Source organism: Oncorhynchus kisutch, linkage group LG13 (genome assembly GCF_002021735.2).
Source record: "Oncorhynchus kisutch isolate 150728-3 linkage group LG13, Okis_V2, whole genome shotgun sequence".
NCBI classification, from domain to species: domain Eukaryota; kingdom Metazoa; phylum Chordata; class Actinopteri; order Salmoniformes; family Salmonidae; genus Oncorhynchus; species Oncorhynchus kisutch.
Window position 1 is genome coordinate 58819837 of NC_034186.2, and position 20104 is coordinate 58839940.

Consider the following 20104-nt stretch of genomic DNA (forward strand, 5'->3'; position numbering starts at 1 on the left):
CACAGACAGGTCAGGGATTTGATTAGCTAAAGAAACCTCAGTCCAATTTTAAATGTGTTTTGACAGCATAACACCCACACACCCATCTCTGTCACTGTCACAGTTACACCTGGAGGACTACAGAGTGGAGCGACTGTAGAGTGGACTCGTTGCTAAGCCAACAGGACCGTCGGCGTAGCAACCAGACCGGCCTGTGTGGGGGAGGGCTCCAGAATCGAGAGGTGTACTGTGTCCAGGCCAACGCCGAACTACTGACCTACCTCAACAACCTCAAAGACAAAGATGGTAATGAGGCATTTCTATATATAGCACTTTTTCATAACATAGTCTTTCCTGTATATAAGGGACAGACCAAAATGTACTGGGGGGGGGGGGGGGGGGGGGCTGGTCCAACTCAAGGTGTAGTAGAAATAATATGCACCCCCCCTCCCCAGCGTAAAAAAATAGTTTCCCATGACCCACATTAAAGTAAATGGAACACCCTCCCCTCTCATAGAATGAACTAAAAATCATGTTTCCAACCCTGCGTTTATAGCGACTTCAGCATACTTTTGTTTCACAGTCGATGGGCCAAAAGGTTGGGGGTTTGCCGACCACCCCAGACGAGTCATATTTATAATTATATGTTTTATATGCAAAGAGTTTTCCACTAACAGCTTTCTGTGCCAGTGCATCACCACAACCAATAAACAGAGCATACCGACTTCTGGCACTTCGATATCATTGTTTGTGTTTTCAACACCACAATAAATAGACTATGTCAATCTGGACAAACAGAGAATACTTCCCTCCCTACCTTGTAGGCCTACCCAGTATAGAATGCTTGACAAACAGAGAATACTTCCCTCCCTACCTTGTAGGCCTACCCAGTATAGAAGGCTTGACAAACAGAGAATACTTCCCTCCCTACCTTGTAGGCCTACCCAGTAAAGAAGGCTTGACAATCTCTGAATGACATTCAACTTTTTTGCCGTTTTGTAACAGATGACTCTTTCCATTCATCAATTGGTCGCTGCACAGTTTGAATTGATAGATTCATTTTATTTGTCAGTAAAAAATAAAATAAAAACATATATACACAAAGATTTTTTAAATAAGTCTGGGACTTATTTCCATTCTGGTCCCTATTTTCTACACGTACAATTACATAGATACAGACACATTACAGAGATAGAGACGAAAAAATCCTCAACCTCCGAATGTGTATGAGGGGGGAGTTTAAGTCCAATTCTTACCAGCTTGTTTGGCTAGTAGCGTATTCTTTAGATGTTTAGGGCTGCTGGTGAACCGTGAGGTGGAGGCATAATCAAATCCACACGGGACTAGCGCACTACCTAGGTTTCCATCCAATTGGTGACAGATTTTTTGTGCCAATATTCTAAAAACAATATGCCATTTCAGAGTTTTCTTTAGGAAACAACATGACAGGGGAGATCTTAATTTACTGGACATTTAAGAAATGTACAAGGCATCCATATGCATCCAGCTCCATCAATAAACAAGAGATATTGGCCCAATGAGACACATTTACATGTCCTTAAACAGCCTGTAACAATTACAAAAACACTATTCCTTGTGTTTTGATGTGTATCATATGCAAAACGTTATAGCCTATTTTTTAAAATGTTTTTTTAGGCTACTTTCCTCAAACAATAATTGTCCACCTCACAGTTCAGCTGTCAGAAATTTGAGCACAACATGTATCAGGGCATTGCATGCATAGGCCTATGGGCTTAGGTGTCCACTGTACGATATTAACATTTGAATAAATACATATAGCCTATATAAAGGAAGAGAGGCTTAGACCTAACCCTAGAGCGATAGAGAGAGATATGCCAGTGACATGCTACAACACCGACATGCATTTCTTTATGTGAGATGGCTACTGCGTCTGCTATACAGATATAGAATGCAGGAGGGTAATTTGTTCATTTTCAATCCGAATATTTTGTATAAAGAGAAGCATTATATTGTTAGATTATAGAAGTAACTCTGGTAGGCCTTAAGCAAGTCTTCCTCACCTAAAGTTCAACTGTCAGGGTCCGATTGGAGCGCCGGGGCGCATTTCCTTCACATCATAGGCCTTCAGTAGCTAAAGATAAATAATAGCCACACCGTAACAAACCTTCACAAATGTTTCAACATTTTATTAGGGTAATATCAAAAGTAAGTCATGTCATTGTTTATAGGGAAAATACAAGCAGAAGAGTAAATGTAAATCAGGGACAAAACACACTGACCTTCCCTGTGCCCAATAAAAAACCACACACCCTTCCCCTGTTTTGGACCACCCCTCCCCCAAGTACATGTTGATCTGTCCCTAACACTTTCCTATAAGTCTTTCCTATGTAAAACTGTCCCAATAATGCATATCTGATGGTGTTATGTTCATAAACCATCCAGCCATCATGTGGAATAATCATCTGTGAGACTAATGTAGTCCCACATCTGATATTGTTGCATGCCTCAAATCTGCAAAGGCTGTACAAAACAGTCCCAAATATTTCCCAACAACAAAGACAAAATTGTTACATGTTGGCACACCAAACTATTTCAGCATCAGAGACACGTCATTGTCTTGTGTCAAACAAATGCAGTGACACGTATTGTCATGTACAGCATTCGCAGTTCCACACCTTGTGTCCATTCCGACATTTCCTAACAACAGCCGTATCTGAATAACACCATTAAAAACACACTTTCGTGCCCTACAATTAGTGTATCCATGACAGAATTATCATAGCAACTCCTGAACACTGCGTACTACAGGGAGAGGCAACCAGGGAAGTGGAGCTGCTTTCATGACATAACCTGACTTGTCCTGGTGTGACTCTTAAGCCTTAGACAAGTGAGAACACTCCGGCTTCGACTCTCAGACCCGTCAAGCCCAGTTTAAGTCAATGCTGCACTGGTAATTATATCAGCAAGGATTCTAAGGCTAAGCACCACCAGTGGAGATGGTGTGAGAAAAACAAAAAGCATTTCCATTACGCGAGAAGCACAATTATTATATCAGGAGGTGTTCCTGTCGCTGGAGCGGTAATTGTTGGTGGAGTGATCATTTTATTCAGACAATATTTTTAGTGCACAGGAGAAAGTGCTAACTTGAGCTTTAAGGAGGCAATCTGCAGTTCAAACAACAACAAAGTAGCCACCCCACCACTGATTTGGTAAACAGCTGAGGGATGGGGCTGGAGAAATTGAATCACTTTGGAATTCGGTGCAAGGACTACCATAGCTTGAGTTTCAACCATGTTTTGAGGCTATACAGTGTTGTTTTTTTACAATTACAGTGTTTACAAACAATGAAGTAAAACAAGCTTATAGTTTCGGGTTCTCATGGGGTAAACAGTTCATGGGGCCTTTCTAAGTTATATTCTTCAAGGATCCATGTGTATATATTATTCATTTAAAAGTCCAAAAACCTATGTAGAAATCACATATGGCCCGTTTAAGTATGCTGAAGATCTCTCCTGTAGTGACCGATACACCACAAGACACAAACTCTGTCATATCATACACAGTACACACATCAGTGACATCTAAAGTGCCTTCAGAAATATATTTACACCTCTTGACATTTTTCACATTTTGTTGGGTTACAAAGTGTGATTAAAATGGATGTAAATGTATTGTTTTGTCTCCACAAAATACTCTAATGTCAAAGTGGCAGAAAAATGATATATATATATTTTTTTAAATGTAATGGAAAATAAAGCACTAATATGTCTTGATTAGATAAGTATTCAACCCCCTGAGTCAATACATGATATTATCACCTTTGGCAGCCATTACAGCTGTGAGTCTTTCTGAGGAAGTAGCTAAGAGCTTTTGCACACCTGTATTGTACAATATTTGCCCATTATTCTTTTAAAAATGATTTACTCTCTGTTAAGTTGGTTGTTGATCATTGCTAGACAGCCATTTTTAAGTGTTGCCATAGATTTTCAAGACGATTTAAATCAAAACTGTAACTAGGCCACTCAAGAACATTCAATGTTGTCTTGGTAAGCAACTTCAGTGTATATTTGGCCTTGTGTTTTAGGTAGTTGTCCAGCTGATAGGTGACTTTGTCTCCCAGTGTCTGTTGGACAGCAGACTGAACTAACTTTTCCTGCAGGTTTTTGCCTGTGTTTAGCTCTATTTCGTTTATTTTTATCCCCAACAAAAACTCCCTAGTCTTTGCCAATGCCAAGCATACCCATAACATGATGCAGCCACCACCATGCTTAAAAATATGAAGAGTGGTTCTAGGTGATGCCTTGTGTTGGATTTGCCTCAAACATAGTGCTTTGTATTCAGGACAAAAAGTTCTTGGAAACAGGATGCATGTTTTGGAATATTTGTATTCTGTACAGGCTTCCTTCTTTTCACTGTGTCATTTATGTTAGTATTGCGGAGTAACTGCAATGTTGTTGATCCCTCCTCAGTTTTCTCCTATCACAGCTATTAAACTCTTTAACTGTTTTAAAATCACCATTGGCCTCATGGTGAAATCCCTAAGCGGTTTCCTTCCTCGCCGGCAACTGAGTTTGGAAAGGTGCCTGCATCCTTGTATTGACTGGGTGTATTGATACACCATCCAAAGTGTAATTAATAACTGCACCATGCTTCTTTGCGAAATTTGGAAAACCTCCCTTGTCTTTGTGGTTGAATCTGTGCTTGAAATTCACTGCTCAACTGAGGGACCTTACAGATAATTGTATGTGTGGAGAACAGAGATGAGATAGATCATTCTAAAATCTGGTTAAACACTATTATTGCAGTCCATGCAACTTATTATGTGACTTGTTAAGCAAACTTTTCCTCCTGAACTGATTTAGCCTTGTCGTGACAAAGGGGTTGGAGACGGATTGCCCCAAAACATTTCAGCTTTACATTTTGAATTAATATATGAGTATTTCTAAAAACATAATTCCACTTTGACATTATGGGGTATTGTGTGTAGATCAGTGATGCAAAATCTCAATTGAATCAATCATCAATTCAGGCTGTCACACAACAACATTTGGAAAAAGTCAAGGGGTGTGAATACATTTCAGAATAAATGTTTGTCTATACTCTGTCGCTACTGTTATATGTCCTTATGTCAATGTGGGCTTCTTTGCATTGACAACAGTCTCTTTCTCTTTATATACTGAAACCACATCCTTTCCTCGTGCATGTTGACAAACACGTTGCTTTAGAATGCAGTGAAAGATGGACTGACATTAAAGGAGAATGTACTAATGATTTTGTTGAAATGTATGTGTATGTTTGTGTTCCCACGTGTGTGTGTGTGTGCGTTGTGGGCATGCATGTGCATGCATTCCCGTGTGTGTCTGTCTGAGTGTGTGTGCGTGTGTGTGCGTGTGTGGGAGTTAGAAGGGAGAGTGTTCTTATCTTCCTGGCGCAGGATTCCTCTTCCCCCATCAGGGGGGTAATCTCCCCAGCTGCCACATAGATAGAGACAGACACAGGCAGACAGTGCCTCAATGAAGTCTGCAGCAACCACCACTGCATGCATAAACTAAATCACCACGCTCTTAGAAGAACACAGGTCCAGGATCACCTTACCCTCCCTAAATCCAAACCTTAAGCATTCCAGAGGGGACATTCCAAAACTGACTGCTGATCAGTTTCTATGGGTAACTAGACTGATCTTATTAGAGCACCTTCAATCTACATTTTTAAAGATCGACAAGTGTATCCCTGCAGCGCTTCCCGTCCTTACTTTTTCTACAAGCCTCATTCTCATATTGGAAAACGGCTAGACTCCTGCAATAGCACTCAACGCATGCCTCAACTTCCAAAACCCTCTCCCTTTCCAGTGACTGTGTTGCTAATAGTTGTATCTCCCTGTGCCCGCAGAGGGTCAGACCTCAAACCAGCAGAAGCCTAGTGTTCCCCCTCTTCTATCCATCAGCTTTGAAGTTACAGGTAGGTGCTTTAGACCAATCCGAACCTCCTCTCTCTGCCTTGTAGGTGCTTTAGACCAATCCGAACCTCCCCTCTCTGCCTTGTAGGTGCTTTAGACCAATCCGAACCTCCTCTCTCTGCCTTGTCGGCCGCATTCTTCTCCTCCTTGCCACTTCTTGTCTTCTACCTTTTCCCTTTTCATTCCTAATAATGTCTCAGTTGCCGTATGTACTGTATGCATGCATTTCTGTTTTGGTGGATGATGCTATGACGGTGTTTTGATAGGTTGGCCTCTCCGCAGATTTTGCGTCTCAAGTGGTGTAGCTCTCTGAAACACCAACATGCGTTTTCAACTAAGTTAGAGCATAAACGCTTTCAAGAAGTGATACGGAAAAAGGACAACAAAGTATTTGCCTGGCACGTCTGGGCGAGTCTTTAAGCCTTTGTGGGAATGGTGAAATAACTCAGTGTTGTTTTTCCAGATGGAATATGCAAAGCATCTGTGAGATGTTTTCCCTTCTGATTTTCTACTCTGGCACACCAACAAGCAACACTCACATTAGTTGCACGAGGGGACATTTGCCATTGTAGTTTCATTGCAATGCAGGAAATACAAGCACATTGTGTAAGTCGTGTAATGAAGATGCTGGGTTTTTCTTTATCACAAACACCACTAATCTGTTGGTCGACATTTTCTATTCAGAATGGATTGATGTACTTAGATTTAAGTCTGTTCTACACACTAATAATACAAGGATTATCAGGCTTACCAAATGCAGTATTTGACTATTTGTAAGGGAATGATGCCTTTTGCATATCAATTTCAAAGCTGCGCTTGCTTTTCGCTGTAGGTTCGGTATAATTATTTTTCAGCTCTCTTGACTTGATAAGACTTGAAGCGCTGAATGTATTGTTGGAGCTGTCAGTTAGGGAGAGAGCCGTTTGAGGACATCTTGATCTTCACAACCGGCTTAGGGAGAAAGTGTGTTTGGGTACAAGTGTAATTGATTGAAAGTGTTGCAACCGTTGATGCAATGTTTCGATCATAGATTGAGTGTCTGTACATATATGTGCATATTTACAGGTGTATGTGTCTGCATGTGTGTGTATGTGCATTTGTGCATCTGTTGGTGTCCACGTGTTCCCACGTGCCTCGGCACATTGCCTCTGTGCGTGTGTGAGTTCATATGATGTGGCAGAGGGGTGTCAATTAGACAGTGTAGCCAATGGTAGTACATTTTGCTTTGGACAATCTGTCAGGTGATCAAGAGTCTTTGTTGCATCAACCAGAACAACCAGCGCTTTCCTGCGTCCCAAAACAGCTTTGATGTGACAGACACACAAAACCACCCACCAAACTTTCAACCCCAACTCCAAATAAACCCCTTTATTCAAGTGCATTTAAGAAACATCCAGAAAATGGCGTCTCACAGTCGGCTTCACTTATTCTCCTGCCGAGAAAAACAACCTCTCTTTTGTTCCTTTGCGTGAAGTGAAGTTCCTCTGTGGGAATATACGCATTGTGTGTACAGCTTCTAAATCTGAAGCGTTTACAACAGGGGAATCATAGCACTGGATTATTCTTCATAGAATATGTATGAGAGGAGACACTGCAGCTCTCTCACACCTTCGGCACAGCCTTCATGTGTCTTCAGTGAGAGCGTAGGGCCGTGCTTCCTGTTGTTTCAAGTGTTAGATAGCTGCTGAAAGGTTCATTAGAGTTCATTTATCACCCTGAAATGCTAACGGTATGCTAACAGTGGGGAGATTATAACAAAGGGAAATTAGAAGGAACATGGCAGCACTTCACAGACTGTAGACCTCTACTGTGGGTTTCATGTGCTCTCTTCTGGGACCTTATGTACCGTGCATGCGTGCTTAAAAGGAAAAGCCAATGTTTTTTTTCCCCCATTTGGCATTTTCCTCTGCATTGTCATAGCCAAGCACACTAGTAAACATTCTGCATGAAGACAAGTACGGGATGAGATCAAACAGACAAATGGAAAATATACTCAGCCGATTCCAAGAAAAGACTTACAGTACCACTGCTGTATCTAATCTAGCAGTTCATCTGTTTCTCAGTATATTTGTTCATCTATTTCTCAGTATTTGTCTGGGTATATCGGTATATTTCAGAATATATCAGTATATTTATGACTATGTTGGTATGTACACTCCCCAAAGTATTTGTTTGGACAGTGAAACTAAAACATTTAATTTGGCTCTATACTCCAGCATTTTGGATTTGAGATCAAATGTTTCATACAGAATGTCACTTTTTGTTTGAGGGTATTTCCATGCATATCTGTTTTACCGTTAAGAAATTACAAATACTTTATGTATCTAGTCTCCCCAAGTATTTGGACAAATTCAATTATGTGTAGTGAAAAAAAAAAAGGTATATTTCTAGCATGTAGTAATTACATCAAGCTTTTGCAGTTTTGTTTTGGTTGTGTTTCAGATTATGCTGTGCACAAACGAAAATGGATGGTAAATCGTGTATCTTTATCTTTCTCTCTGCATTGTTGGAAAAGGCCTCGTTATTCTACTGTTAGTCTACACCTGTTGTTTATGAAGCACTCGACAAATACAATTTGATTTGATTTAATGTGTACCCTGATTACGGATAATCATGAACAATGATGAGTGAGAAAGTTACAGAGGTGTAAATATCATACCCCCCTGCTAATGGTGAAAGGTTAGCATGTCTTCGGGGTATGATATTAGTGCCTTCTGTAACTTTGTCACTCGAATGGGGGGACTACATACATTTCATATGAGGCGACTGTACAGAATGGCACCTTTAATTTGTATGAAAATGAAAATACCCTCAAATTAAAGGTGACATTCTGTACTGTCGCCTCATATGAAACATTTAAAGAAAAATCTAAAATCCAAAATGATGGAGTATAGAGCCAAATTTAATGTTTTAGCTTCACTTTACAAATAAATACATAGGGGTGTGTACATATATTTCTGAATATATCAGTATATTTCTGACTATAATGTAAGTATATTTGAATGTTCCTTATTTCGATGTCCCAAGCATCCCGTCCTGTGGACAGCAAGCAGTGCGGGGGTCCCGTCCCCAACACATCCCAGCTGTGTCACATCCTCTGTCCCATCGAGTGTGAAGTGTCCCCATGGGGGGCCTGGGGACCCTGCACCTATGAGAACTGTGACGTCCAAGAAGGGAAGAAAGGTGTGTGGATAAGCCTTCGAGTGAGACTATCGTATGTATGACACTTTATTTGGATAGTCCCATGTAGATGATCTACGGATGGTCGTAGTAGTAACAAACTCTCTGTTGATCAACAAATGCTTGCTACGGTTAGGGTTAGGTTTAGAATAAGGGTTCCGTAAAAGTTAAGTTCAGGGTTAGGATAAGGGTTCAAGTTAGGGCCGGGGTTACTATCCACTGATAATTAGTTGAAATGTTGTTGACAGTTATTGAACACCTATAAACCATCTACTTGGGACTATCCAAATGAAGTGTTGCCTGTATGTCAGCTACAAGGCCTTAATGGGTACGGGTTGGAATGTTTCAGGTGACTGTGGATACATTTGATGTCGTAATGCTAACATAATGCTTTCAGAACACACATGTGGTATTATGTTTTTGAATATACATTGTATGTTCCTCTTATCAAATTAATGTCAACTGCCATACCACAGTTATATAGCATAAACAGTTGAAAAAATAGTTAAGTGTTAACTTGTCAAACGGTATGTCATATGATTATTATATGATTCATATTTGCCATCAGGTATGCATGGTGTTATGGGATTTACAGAACATGTCGTTGTTTCAGAAGATTATACAGTAATTATCTGTGCATATATAGTAGTTGGTGTTATTGTAGCCATTGTGAGGTCCTCTTGAATAAACGTATTCTGGCATAAAGGTAGTATCTAACATCTGTGGATGGTCCAACACCCACATGATAATTACACGCTGGCTCTTCACAATGAAATCCTCTCTTTTGTATCAATTTATGGTCAGTATGATCACAGTATCTGGTAAAGTGGCAACAATTAACTGGGCATTTATTTGCTTGCACTTGTACACTAATCCCAGTCTTATCATAGTAGCATATCCTATTATTCCATTTCGAGAGAGCTGTTGAAGAGATCAATTCCAATGGAGGACAATTAGGCATATTATGTATTTTTTTTCAGAGTTTTTATATATTTTTTCATATGGTTTTATGTATTTTTCATTCTATATTTTTCATCTTAAATGGAATAATGTGTATTTTTTCCTTCGGCAGGTTTTAAACTGAGGAAACGGGAGATCAGCAATGAGCCAACGGGTGGACCAGGGAACTGTCCTCACCTGGTGGAGGCTGTCCCATGTGACGAACCCAGCTGCTGGGACTGGCGCCTGGTCAGACTGGATGAGTGTATCCCGGATGGGGAGCTGCCGTGTGGCCCCGGGACACAGATACCTCAGGTCCAGTGTGTCAACAGCACTGGTGAGGAAAATCATAGTAATAACCAATTATCGGAAAAATATGATTTAAATTGGATTCTTCCCTCGTTAATTCCATTAAACTTCGTCTCCATAATCGTTGCCGTGTGATTGTAGATAAAGCTCTGTGATTGCAGTCTATAGGTTTATTGATTCGGTTAATGCACATTATAGAGTCCTTTATTTTCAGTGGACGTTTGCTTGACTAATTAATGTAGAACACTGCCAACAGGCAAAACTGATTGAAATGGCATCCTTACAACCAGCAACTGGTTGAAATGTTGTCATTTAGAAGTTATTTCAACCAGTATTGCCTGCTAAGCTAGCATAGTACAATAAACCTGTACCATAGTATTCTGACTTACTATTATGCTCAGAATTCACCACATTGTTAGCTCAGCTCCCTGATCCCCTCCAAGAGTAGCCCACCACTTCCAGAGGAACTATTTACATCTATGACGAATAAAGGTGTCCGCATGCTTCCCAGTCGAAACAGTTTGGAAAAGACAGTGCATTCAGCAAAAAACCCTCATAAAGAAAAACGTCATAAAATGTCGTCATAATATACAGTGTATTCAGAAAGTATTCAGACCCTTTGACTTTCCACCTTTTGTTACGTTACAACCTTATTCTCAAATTGATTAAATAAAGATGTGTCCTCATAAATCTACAACAATACCCCATAATGACAAAGCAAAGTTTGCACATTTCTTAAAAATAAAAAACAGAAATACCTTATTTACATAAGTATTCAGACCCTTTGCTATGAGACTCGAAATTGAGCTCAGTTGTATCCTGTTTCCATTGATTAACCTTGTGATGTTTCTACAACTTGGAGTCCACCTGTGGAAAATTCAATTGAATGGACATGATTTGGAAAGGCACACACCTATCTGTATAAGGTTCCGCAGTTGACAGTGCATGTCAGAGCAAAAAACAAGACATGAGGTTGAAGGAATTGTCCGTAGAGGTCCGAGACAGGATTGTGTCGCAGCACAGATCTGGATCTGGGGAAGGGTACCAAAAAATGTCTGCAGCATTGAAGGTCCCCAAGAACACAGTGGCCTCCATCATTTTTAAATGGAAGAAGTTTGGAACACCAAGACTCTTCCAAGAGCTGTCCGCCCGGCCAAACTGAGCAATTGGGGGAGAAGGACCTTTGTGAGGGAGGTGACCAAGAACCTGATGGTTGGTCTGACAGAGCTCTAGAGTTCCTCTGTGGAGATGGGAGGATCTTCCAGAAGGACAACCATCTCTGCAGCACCCCACCAATCAGGCCTTTATGGTAGAGTGGCCAGGTGGAAGCTACTCCTCAGTAAAAGGCACATGACATCTTGCTTGGAGTTTGCCAAAATGTTCCTGAAGACACTCAGACCATGAGAAACAAAATTCTCTGTCTGATGAAACCAAGATTCCACTTTTTGGCCTGAATGCCATGTCTGGAGGAAACCTGTCCCCATCCCTACGGTGAAGCATGGTGGTGGAATTATCATGCTGTGGGGATGTTTTTCAGTGGCAGGGACTGGGAGACTAGTCAGAATCGAGGGAAAGACGAACGGAGCAAGGTAGAGAGAGATCCTTGATGAAAACCTGCTCCAGAGCGCTCAGGGCCTCAGACTGGGGCGAAGGTTCACCTTCCAACAGGACAACGATCCTAATCACACAGCCGAGACAATGCAGGAGTGGCATCAGGACAAGTCTCTGAATATCCTCAAGTGGCCCATCCAGAGCCCAGACTTGAACCCGATCGAACATATCTGGAGAGACCTGAAAATAGCTGTGCATCAACGCTCCTTAAGCGACCTGGCAGAGCTTGAGAGGATCTGCAGAGAAGAATTTGGAGAAACTCCCCAAATACAGGTGTACCAAACTTGTAGCGTCATATCCAAGAAGACTCGAGGCTGTAATCGCTGCCAAAGGCGCTTCAACAAAGTAACTACTTATATAAATGTGATATTTCATGATTTTTTTAATGTACATTTGCAAAAATAAATGTTTTACTGTTTTTGCTTTGGTGTTATGGGTTATTGTATGTAGGTTGATAATAATAAGGCTGTAATGTAAGAAAATGTGGAAAAATTCGAAGGGTCTGAATACTTTCTGAATGCATTATATATTATGACGACATTTTATGATGTTTTTGTTTATTTTGGACTTCGGCGAGGGTTTTTTCGGCTGTTTGGGCCCATACAATTTTTTCTGGAGGCAAGTTCGGACCCGAAGTCTATGCCCCTTCGTTGGTGATTGGTCAACGGTAGTTTTCAATAAAGGCGACTCATTTTCAAGCACATTTTTTTTAAATTGATAAATACTGCACCAAACATCTTAGTTAGCGGCCAAGATCTCCTTGGCAAAAATGTCAAAATGAATGGCAGATTTCTTGAGTCATCTTAGATTCATTCTGATTATTTTGAGGACATGTATATACTGGCTACGGCATCTCAAAATGGACAAACAGTACTATTGCCGCTTTCTTCTTGTTTTTCAAGCGAATGTCTTTTAAGAGAGTACACAAGCACAGGCACCAGCCGAACTGAAGCATGCTGACGCCTTAAGTCAGGGTCTCACCCTCTGGATGAAAAATCATGTTGCTCAAGGTGACCTCTCTACCAACCCTCTAACTTATGGCTACACTGTAAGTGAGTGAAGAGCTGGAGACGACTAGAGAGAATGGTGTTTAGCCGCCCTGCCATTTATCATGGCTGCCATTTATCATAGAGTTCTCTCCAGACGCCCTCCCCCACCTCACATCCCCTTCCCCGTCTCCTTTAACGCTTCCCTAGCTCAGCATAGCCACATATTGTACTCCCTCCTTTTCACTCTCTCAGCCAGAGCAATTAAACCCTGCTCGCACTAAATCAAATCAATTCTCTCCGGCCCTGAGTCTCGGGGACTCCCTCAACTTTGCAGCTACGTGGTTTTACTGTTCCAATTTATTACTGAAGAATGTTTGACTGAAGACAATGGCGGTCGTTGCAGAGAGATGCTGTCTGGGTTTTCGAGCAGGTTTCAGAATGTGGGTGTAATTGACAAAGATGATATGTTACCAATCCCAAGTATACTCATCATTCCTAGTTAGAGTGTTGACTAAGAGATATAGAGCGATATCAAAGAGATACACAGGCACCGTAATGGATTGAGTCCAAATCATACTCCTACGATACTCCTTTGACAGTGACCTCTTGTCATCCTCCTAATTCTGAAAAACGGAAATATTTACAAAGTTCCTCAACCTACGTTACATTGTCATCTCACCTCATACAGGACACATGCTGTACATGTACATCCACCAGTGTCATTCAGGGTTATTGCCAGGTCAGGTGATACCATCCTAGTAGCTTAGTGAGAAGTACAACCTCTTTGTGTTTTTCCGAATATCTCGACTGGAGTTGACCGATTCCCCCTGTCTCCGCTGATGGAAATGGATTTGTTGTGTTATGATTTCGTGCTACTTTCGCCCTAGAGACTTTGGGCTCAATATCTCCACGATACTGCCACACCAACAACAAACAGCCACACCGCAGACAAAAGTCTATGCAAATGTCATTGAAACTCCACTGTCGATACTGAGCGTATCTGATCTATACCGATATGAACTGTTCTGACTCATTTAAAAGGGACCGTTTTTCTCAGCTCACTAAGCCTGGGGGGTTTTTCTAGTGAAGGGTGTTCTGTTTCGTTCCTGTTTTCGCCACCGTGAGAGCCACTGGGTCTCCCTGTCCCTTCGCATTTCTTACACACGGTCTCGGTTCAGTCACGATTGGTTCACTGAATACTCCTCAAAGTGTCATCTTAATGTAAAGGCCGGGCCACTAGGAGGGTTTGAAGCTCAACATCCTCAGCCTGAAATTGCAAAAGCCGTCGGAAGATACATATATACAATGCAGAGCCATTGTGTTGCTCATTTGGGGTGTTGAGAAATGTTTTGAATTCAAGTTCATTGCAACAATATTCCCTAGTATTTTTCATAATTTCATAATTACTCAACGTCTTCTTTTTTTAAAACAACAGAAAATCCGGTGTATCTATGTCAAACGGTTTTGTTACGTTTCAGTCTTCTGTGATGTATGTGAAGTGTAATATTGGGATGCAAACGCAAAATGTTATACATTTCAACTCTATATCTGACATGGTGCAGGTGGCTGGCTGTAAGCCCATAACCATGTGGGTGAGGAATATACTTTTATTTCAAAGTAGATGTGTTTGTGTGACCCTGATTTAGCCCACAAACAGTAAAAGTTTTACCTGTTAAAAGCAGGTTGAGAATAGCGGCACCATTATTAATATATTGTAGAGATTATCCTCGCACGCTATTGAACAGCTACCAAACATTTGATCCAACTGTGATGTCAAAGGGAAGACAGCAGAATGTCTATGTTAATGAATTGTGTGGGTTGAAATTGATTAGCATTCAATGACTCTAAGGAAACAATATATATAAACAAGCCCACCAATAGACCAGGAAATTGTGGTGTGGTTGATCATATTGTAGACATTATAATGGGGGGTGGGTAACCTAGTGGTTTGACTCCCCGAGCTGGCTAGGTGAAAAAATCTGTCGATGTGCCTTGAGCAAGGCACTCAACCCTAATTGCTCCTGTAAATATCTCTGGATAAGAGTCTGCTCTTATCATATAAAGTGTAGTACAATTACAGATTCTGTTGTTGCTTAGATATTTTTTTCTGTATTGAAAAGGTACATAAAAGGTCAATCAATTATTGTTTCTCCATTGTTATAATGGTGAGCATTCCTTGACCGTACCGTTTTTTTGTGCCACCCAGGTGACATGGTGGACAAGGAGCTGTGTGGGGGAGCCTCTGCCCCTGAGCCCATCGCCTGTGATGTGCCTTGCCCTAAGGACTGTGTCCTCAGCGACTGGACCTCCTGGTCCTCCTGCTCCCAAACCTGTTCCAGCAAAACCATCGAGGGCAAGCAGCTGAGGACTCGCTCCATACTGGCCTACAACGCTGGCGAAGGTGACTATGAGACTATGTACTGTAGATGGTGTACCGTTCTGTACGGTCTGTGTTGTATATCTACTGCAGTGTTAATATACCATGTTAAGGGGGGTTTTCTCTTTATATAGCTTTCAAGTCACACTGACCTTCAAAGTGTCTGTCCCTCTGTCTGTTACTGTCTGTCTGTCTATCACTCTTTCTGTTACTGTCTGTTACTGTCTGTCGCTCTGTCTGTTGCTGTCTGTTGCTGCCTGTCTGCCTCTCTGTCTGTTACTGTCTGTTGCTGTCTGTCTGTCTAGCACTCTTTCTGTTACTTTCTGTTACTGTCTGTCTGTCTGTCTGTCTGTCTGTCTGTCTGTCTGTCTGTCTGTCTGTCTGTCTGTCTGTCTGTCTGTCTGTCTGTCTGTCTGTCTGTCTGTCTGTCTGTCTGTCTGTCTGTCTGTCTGTCTGTCTGTCTGTCTGTCTGTCTGTCTGTCTGTCTGTCTGTCTGTCTGTCTGTCTGTCTGTCTGTCACTATGATTTTTTGTTTTCATTGAAACATTTGGCTAAAAGCTGATCTGCATGTTGGTTACCTCCCTACAGTAACTGCAATGGTAGTGGCATGGATCACAGTGATGGAGGGTAACACTTGTGATTGAAACTAGCTGTTAGCTACATTTAACCTTAGTGATATGTTGACAAATGAAAAAAATAATAGGATTTCTGTCAATGTTTATAAACTTTACTGTAGTTACAGTTGAAGTCGGAAGTTTACATACAGTTAGGTTGGAGTCATTAAAACTTGTTTTTCAACCACTCCAAAAATGTCTTGTTAACAAACTATAGTTTTGGCAAGTCGGTTAGGTCATCTACTTTGTGCAGGACACAAGTCATTTTTCCAACAATTGTTTACAGACAGATTATTTCACTTATAATTCACTGTATCACAATTCCAGTGGGTCGGACATTTACATACCCTAAGTTGACTGTGCCTTTAAACAGCTTGGAAAATTCCAGAAAATTATGTCATGGCTTTAGGTTCTATTAGGCTAATTGACATAATTTGAGTGTGGATGTACCTGTGGATGTATTTCAAGGCCTTCCTTCAAACACAGTGCCTATTTGCTTGATGCCATGGGAAAATCAAAAGAAATCAGCCAAGACCTCAAAAAAATAATTGTAGACCTCCACAAGTCTGGTTCATCCTTGGGAGAAGTTTCCAAACGCCTGGAGGTATCACATTCATCTGTACAAACAATAGTACGCAAGTATAAACACCATGGGACCCCGCAGCCATCATACCGCTCAGGAAGGAGATGTGTTCTGTCTCCTAGAGATGAACGAACTTTGGTGCGAAAAGTGCAAATCAATCACAGAACAACAGCAAAGGACCTTGTGAAGATGCTGTAGGAAACATGTACAAAAGTATCTATATCCACAGTAGAAGGAGCCCTATATCGTCATAACCTGAAAGGCGGCTCAGCAAGGAAGAAGCCACTGCTCCAAAACCGCCATAAAAAGCCAGACTACAGTTTGCAACTACACATGGGGACAAAGATCGTACTTTTTGGAGAAATGTCCTCTGGTCTGAAGAAACAAAAAATAACTGTTTGGCCATAATGACCATCGTTATGTTTGGAGGAAAAAGGTGGAGGCTTGCAAGCCGAAGGACACCATCCCAACCGTGAATCATGGGGGTGGCAACATCATCTTGTGGGGGTGCTTTGCTGCAGGAGGGACTGGTGCACTTCACAAAATAGATGGCATCATAAGGAGGAAAAATGATGTGGATATATTGAAGCAACATCTCAAGACATCAGTCAGGAAGTTAAAGATTGCTCACAAATGGGTCTTCCAAATGGACAATGACCCCAAGCATACTTCCAATGTTGTGGCAAAATGCCTTAAGGACAACAAAGTCAAGGTATTGGAGTGGCCATCACAAATCCCTGACCTCAAACCTATAGACAATTTGTGGGCAGAACTTAAAAAGCGTGTGCGAGCAAGGAGGCCTACAAACCTGACTCATTTACACCAGCTCTGTCAGGAGGAATGGTCCAAAATTCACCCAACTTATTGTGGGAAGCTTGTGGAAGGCTACCCAATACATTTGACCCAAGTTAAACAATTTAAAGGCAATGCTACCAAATACTAATTGAGTGTATGTAAACTTCTGACCCAATGGGAATGTGATGAAAGAAATAAAAGCTGAAATAAATCATTCCTCCTACTATTATTCTGACATTTCACATTCTTACAATCAACTGGTGGTCCTAACTGACCTAAGGCAGGGAATTTTTACTAGGATTAAATGTCAGGAATAGTGAAAAACTGAGATTAAATATATTTGGCTAAGGTGTATGTAAACTTCTGACTTCAATTGTATAACTCGACAGCCTTTGGGCACTATAGGTTTGATTTAAAGTCCTCGTAGCACTAGATCTAGTGAAATACGTAGTTGCGTTATGTTTTGTCGTTGTTGTACAGTAAGTAAGTACAACTAATTCTTCAAATGTATTTACACATTCTCATATCTTGATGTGAGAATTTTAACATTCAATATCAATGTTTTCCAAAGGTCTTTCAAGGGTGCCAAAGTTTCCAAAGATTTTTGGTACATTCTATTTTTTATCTTTAAAATTAGTAATAGTACTGGCAGTGGTAGTAGTAGTAGCAGTAGTAGTAGTAGTAGTAGTAGTAGTAGTAGTAACAGTAGTAGTAGTAGTGGTAGTAGTAGTAGTAGTAGTAGTAGTAGTAGTAGTAGTAGTAGTAGCAGTAGTAGTAGTAGTAGTAGTAACAGTAGTAGTAGTAGTGGTAGTAGTAGTAGTAGTAGTAGTAGTAACAGTAGTAGTAGTAGTAGTAGTAGTAGTAGTAGTAGTAGTAGTAGTAACAGTAGTAGTAGTAGTAGCAGGTGATGAGTAGTAGATATTGTTAGTAAAAGGGGCAACTCATTGAAACAATAAAAAAGTGTACTCCCCGTCACTGTTTCAGTAAAACGCTGCAGGATGAGGCTGGAGAAATGCAACCACTCTAAAAATCTTTAGACAGAGCTATGGATGCAAGGATTGATTATCCATTATATCAAAATGGTGGGTTTAAACCTGTTTTGAGGGTGTAGAGTGTTTTGTTTACATTTACTTTGTTACAAACATTGGAGTAAAACAAGATTATAATTTAGGTTCTGACGGGGTACGACAGTTAAAATAAGTAGGCATTTTTCAAGTTATATTCTTCTAGTAGGTAGATATCGTTCATTTATAAGTCCAAAAATGGATACAGAAACTGCGTATTGGCCCTTTAAAGTTTTTCTGATTGGTGTTCTTCCCCACCGATGTGGAAAGTCTTCACATCATTATGTATGCTACTTCAATATTTTTTGTGTCTTTTACTGTCGAAGAATACCTCCCAAAAGCTAGATATTTTAGCAGGCAAGTGTGCCGTCTGTTAGGTGATCCCAAGCTCCAGTATGTCATAAGCCGCATACTAAATGTAACCGCGCTAGCTCAGACACCCGATACATTATGGATGTCTTTCCGAGTACATTGTATGAATAAGTCAGAAAAGTGATGAAATTCATACCACAAACATGAATGAACCCCTATTCCATGAGCCGCATCCTTTGAGTAGCATTAAAGCGATCCCACTTGTCACATTGAGACTGGACCCAAGTTGCTTCACCATTCATAAATCATCCACTACAACTCCCTGTAGAATCGACATAGACCTTTACCGCTGCCCAACCAAACCACTTTACTAGGTCAGTCTGGGCACCATATGTGGCTTATTTGTCTGGTTAGTTTACACTATTGGCAGATCCAGCAAACCGACATGGTTCGTCAGCGATGTAAGCAGGTAGCAGTCAGCAGAAAGGAAGGAGGAGGAGGTCTGTTCGTTTGCCATCAGGTTTAGATTAGTCTGAGTTGGCATTCCACATTGACCGGCCTGTGAACAACACCACTGCTGCTCATTATGGAACAGGTTGGCTTTCATCTCAGGATGTTGCAGGTGTGGAGGACTTACAGTCCCACAATGCCCCTTCATCACTGCCCAAACCTGTAAGTGTCAGCAATTACTCTGAAGCACTAAGGGCTCTGAATCGACCCACCTGCCTCCACTGAGCAGAGATGAGAGAGACCGAGAGAGAGTGACTGACAGACAGAAGAGAGAGAGAGAGAGAGCGACAGAGAGAGAGCGACAGAGAGAGAGCGACAGAGAGAGACAGAGAGAGAGGTGAGGAAGGGACAGGGTGATGTTGAGACAGGGTGATGTTGAGACTGACAGACAGAAGAGAGAGAGCGAGAGAGAGACAGAGAGAGAGGTGAGGAAGGGACAGGGTGATGTTGGATGTGTTGGATGTACATCCAACAGAGGTGGAGAAGTGGGTTGGTAATCAGACTTGCAACTAGCAGTAGGAGGAGATGAATCGTCTGAGCCTCAAAGTGGGCTGGAGGATTAAAATGCATTGTCAATCACCGGGGGAGGTCAAGCCTTTCAACACCATCATGGACTGTCACTATCAATAATTGGCTGAATCTTTCAGACTTTGTTATGGCAGAATCTGTTATTTTGTAAGGCCTTCATGTATAAGCCAGAGCCTCCCTGACTGATGACATTGGGACTACCCTCTATATGTGTGTGGTGTGGTAGAGAATTTGAACTTATTGCTTTTTATATGTTGCACTGTCATTGTGCACGATGCCAAACCTCTATAAAGTAACTCATCAGCTTGCCCTTCTATGTGTGTGCGTTTGTTTGTGCGTGTGCGTGCGTGTGTGGGTGCATGTTCCTAGGTGGTGG

General features: G+C 41.3%; 1 protein-coding gene across 4 annotated transcripts in view; it reads left to right on the forward strand.

Annotated features, from left to right (window-relative positions):
* Positions 1–20104, forward strand: part of LOC109901740 (thrombospondin type-1 domain-containing protein 7A) — a 97660-nt gene that overhangs the window by 42738 nt on the left and 34818 nt on the right. For 2 of the 4 annotated variants that reach the window (XM_031786704.1, XM_031786706.1), the window contains exons 4-9: positions 104–285; positions 5851–5919; positions 8945–9100; positions 10170–10373; positions 15152–15346; positions 20098–20104. The exon at positions 20098–20104 is cut by the window's right edge and continues 252 nt beyond it. In XM_031786704.1, coding sequence (XP_031642564.1) covers positions 104–285; positions 5851–5919; positions 8945–9100; positions 10170–10373; positions 15152–15346; positions 20098–20104 — 813 coding nt within the window. The remainder of the gene's footprint in view (positions 1–103; positions 286–5850; positions 5920–8944; positions 9101–10169; positions 10374–15151; positions 15347–20097) is intronic. The other 2 variants (XM_031786705.1, XM_031786707.1) reach the window with 1 other exon arrangement.